Source organism: Morone saxatilis, unplaced genomic scaffold, assembly GCF_004916995.1.
Source record: "Morone saxatilis isolate NCDOM2014 unplaced genomic scaffold, NCSU_SB_2.0 Contig17, whole genome shotgun sequence".
Taxonomy (NCBI): Eukaryota; Metazoa; Chordata; class Actinopteri; family Moronidae; genus Morone; species Morone saxatilis.
Genome location: NW_023339729.1, coordinates 193,463 through 197,734, shown reverse-complemented (window position 1 = coordinate 197,734; position 4,272 = coordinate 193,463). Strand labels below are relative to the sequence as shown.

Sequence of the window (4,272 nt, the reverse complement as noted above, 5' to 3'; positions counted from 1 at the left end):
CTTCCGCTGCGCCACTCTGCTCACGGGAGTTATTGAGTTAGCATCTTCCTACTTAACGTTGCACACTGTCAGTGACTCCAATACTTGCTGTCATGTCAAATGAGTGTGACGCTTCTTTTTCTTATCTGGCTCTCCATATTAAGTTTGGTGTCTCTATACGCCACTAGAAGGCTTGACGAGCTAATGTTTTTGTTATGGTATTGCTATAAAGTACACAGACAGTAGGCCTATATCTAGTTCAAATTAAGCTGTCACTACATTTTAGGTGGAACATTTGAATTATGTGTTTGTTTATTCTTAAAAGATCTTAAAATGTTATACTGTGTAGTTTGTATTAATATGTATGGCTTTTACAGTAAATACTGAAAAACATGCACAATTTCTGAGGTGTATTTCTCACACACATTTGTCCTTTCAGAAATTACATTTTCAGAACAGTTCACACGCAGGCTGAAAGTCGCTTTGCAAAAAAGCATATCACAGCATGAATTGTATCCTTTTTTTCGAAGATGATCTTACTAGAGATAACAAACGCTGCTACACTCTGCCTCTGCACTTTTTACACTTTTTTCAGATGCACTGTTCTGTGAATTCTGTGAAATGTTTCTTTATTAATTGTATTTGTGTGTGCAGGTCGTTCCATGCCTATGAACTGTTGTCAACATGTAAAGCCCAGTTCAGACCAGTTCAGATCATCTGGTTGTATTGGTGTGAACTGGCAGGATTTCAGAATGTTACAGACCAGTGCGCTGCAAGTAGTTGCAAGTCTTTGGTCTGAACTGGGCTTAATACCCACAGTAAGCACAGAGACTAGACTAATTCAGATATTCATTATGATGCAGCTTTTGTACTGCATTCTTTCTTCACCAGAGAACCAATAAAGAATTTCACCCAAACTTTGAAATACTCAGAAACAGTTTTATTGTACTGTGTCAGATTTTTTCACATCATTCTTTTTGACTGAAACATAACAGCATGGCCGCCCTATAAATAGTCTGTGAGTGACTGCAAACTCCTCTTCCTCAGGCCCTACCTTCATGGCCTCTCCCCTCAGGTGTCTTTGACCTCTTCGATCCATGCTTGCAAACAGCAACACAGAGGTGGCAGCTTTTATCAATGGATAAGGACTGACTGCTGATTGAAGAGTTGTGCAAAGAAGTTTCAAATAGATGCATTAGAGATTCATAACAAGTCATTTCTATCAGCTGTCAATAGATGTTTTATTTTTGTTTAACACGGTTAAACACAACACAACATCTGTTAACCGTTTTGAAAAAAGGTGTGAAAAACTGTGTGTGACATATTCTGAAAATAAAACATTCAGGTTTAGAGTTAAACATATAGTTTCTAAATACAAAGTAATTATTCAACATATTTACACTGTATGGTACGCTGGCTGCCCTCATAGGGGCTGTGAAGATTTTACAAAGCATGATCAGTTTTATATCTGTCAGTGAGGCTGAATATCAATTCCTGAAAACTGACTCCTTTAAGGTCCGATTTGTTCAACAGAAGCAATTAAATATCGATAAATTCCATTGATGTGTGTAACTAACCACTGATAATACATGGACCAAAACACACTACTTGGATGGACTGAATAAAGGCTGGATAGATGGACTGAATAAAGGCTGGATAGATGGACTGAATAAAGACTGGATAAATGGACTGAATAAAGACTGGATGGACTGAAATGGGCTGGTATGTTTCAGCTGGAACCCAGAATACAGATCACACACATTGTTTTTGCTGCAAACTAGCTCACTGTTATAATGCAACAATGACTCTGCTTCGTGTTCCTTGTGATCATTCTATCAAAGTGAGGACAGATTGCGACACTGAGACCGGCCTGTACATATATCAGCAAATGATCTCTACTTCTTTAACTTTATTGTACTCCTCCTGCTGCTGCTTTATCTTGTCTTCTGCTTTCTTCCTCTCTTCTGCCCCCCTGTCCTTTACCTCTGTCTTCTTCCTCTCCTCCTCCTCTTGTTCCTTTGCGCCTTGCTCTAGTTCTCCTTCCCTCTCCTCGCCTTTTGTAGCCCTCCTCCTGTCTCGCAGGGCGCAGGGCAGACAGTTTGCCAGGAAGAGGACAGCAGAGAGGCAGAGCAGAGAGAGGACAGCGCCCATGCCGACCTCCAGCTCTCGAGCTCCCTGCCCTTCCTCCTCCTCCAACTTCCTCTCTCTTCCATTCTCCTGGCTCGGGGAGAAGTACACAGCGCCCTCCTCCTGGCTAGGCATCAGCACAGCTCTTTCAAGATTATTCTGACTGACCATCCCTCCATTCCCCATCTCGTTCCAGTTCCTGTTAGTCATCTTCCCGCTCATTTTGTCGTAGTAGTCACTGCTTACATTCCCACTTTCGTCCTCGTCAAAGTTCGACACATAGATATCGCTGTCGGACTCCACCAGTGTGTCTGAAATGTCAAACTCAAACACCTCATCCTCCTCATTCTTGTCCCCAACTGACTGCAGGAAGCCCAAGTCTAGGTTGACTCTTATCCAACCAGATCCTCTCGCCAGCCTCCTAGTCCCGCTTCCTCCTCCTCCTCGGTTGTCCACCCAATCCCCGTCTCCTTCACTGATAGAGTTGGAGGTGATTGGCTGGTCAGCACAGATCGAAACCAAAAGTTCTGCACGTAGTAAGGGCCCGCCTCCATCGCCCTGGGCAAAGATGCGTTGGCTGGGACCAGGCGTCACCACAACCACGGTCTCAGCCAATGAGGAGAGACGCAGGAAAAAGGGAAGGTCGCTGAAGGAGGAAAGGAGGGAGGCTGTGTCGTCACTGAACTGGAGCCAGACGCTTATGGACGCCTCCTGGAGAGACAGGACAGGATATGGATTGAAAGATATCTTGCTTTGAGAATGTATAGTGCCTGCACTCTATGAAGAATTCACACATCATAAATCAACCTCTCCTCTCTCACCTGGTGATGGTTGTACAGGATGTTGTAGGCTGTCACTGTTGTTGTGATGATGGAAGGGTGGGCGGGGCTTGCCGCCACTGACATGCCAAGTCCGCTGACCAGCTGTACAGACAGATCCCCGGGGGTGACGGGGTCGGAGGTCACAGTGATGTCACATCTGCCCAGCACACCATCCCACTGCTCAGAGATGATCTGAGAGGGAGAGAGAGAGAGAGAGAGAGAGAGAGGATGGTGATGATGATGATGAAGTAAGTAAGTGAAGATTCCCAACTGAATTGATGTCCAACTATCACCTACATGGAGTGATGTCTTTCCTGGTCGTAAACCAATCAGGTTGTTCTGGGTGTCGAGGGAAGCCACTCGAGGGTCTTCTATTCTCATTAATTTAATGACCAGCTCGGTAACATCCACAAACCAATCAGATGAGCCCAGGAGATATGTGGGTCTGCTGCGGGAGTCCTGAGCTGTGAACTGAGTCAGGACCTGGATTGAGGAGCGCTGATACACTGGCACACACCTGAGGAGACAGGACATACATGAGCAGCTAAAGGTCTTCACGTATTTATGTGTGTGTGTGTGATAATACACAGATGCATATGGTCATACTTGTGTTACCAATCCATCAGATAATATATCAGTGGTTATTAATGGTAACCCTGAGGATAGTTAAAGCTTTCAGGCCTTAAAGGTTTGCTATGGAGTTTCTGACCACTAGCAGTGAGTGGGAAACACTGCACATGTAGAGAAACACACAATCAAAGGCCTGTAAAGAGGCCAAATAAACCACAGTGAAGACACACTGAGGCTGTCTCCTACCCTTTCTCTGTGAAGTGGTTCCAGCCATCAATGGCATTGAGAACAGGGTCTGCCAAGGAAACTCGCAGGGGCACTGAAGGAGCCCACACCTCCAGACAAACAGAGCCATGGAGCGTGCCCAGTAGAAACTCCACCACTGCACAGGTATTACCCAATCCTGATTCGCTGCCATCCACGAAGAGGGTGGAGCAATCGCTGGACACCTGTAGTTAGGATGGAGACAGACAGAGGACAAGAGCAAAAGACTGGTGATAAAAGGACATACAGTATGTATAGTAAGTCAATCATAACATTAGAAAAGATGAGTTTAGTTGTGTTTGCCTTGTTCTAAAGCTGCAGTAATCAATATTTTTATATCAACGATGACTTAAACAATAATGTGTAATAATGTGTTTCTCATAATGACAAACGCACAGAGAATTACAACCAACTCTGCAGTTCCCTACAGCTCTACTGTAACTGCCCCTGGTCCCTATGATTGTATTTGTTATGGCACACCTCTGCTTCCCCTTTCAATTCAATTCAATTC

General features: G+C 44.4%; 1 protein-coding gene across 1 annotated transcript in view; it reads right to left on the bottom strand.

Moving 5' to 3' along the window:
* Positions 1-939: 939 nt before the first annotated feature.
* The window catches only part of tmem132a (transmembrane protein 132A), a 10,694-nt gene continuing 7,361 nt past the window's right edge, over positions 940-4,272 (bottom strand). Inside the window, exons 10-13 of the mRNA XM_035660554.1 lie at positions 3,744-3,946; positions 3,225-3,444; positions 2,928-3,119; positions 940-2,817 (exon numbers count right to left, since the gene is read on the bottom strand). Of these exons, the coding sequence (XP_035516447.1) occupies positions 1,861-2,817; positions 2,928-3,119; positions 3,225-3,444; positions 3,744-3,946 (1,572 nt within the window). The 3' untranslated portion in view covers positions 940-1,860. The remainder of the gene's footprint in view (positions 2,818-2,927; positions 3,120-3,224; positions 3,445-3,743; positions 3,947-4,272) is intronic.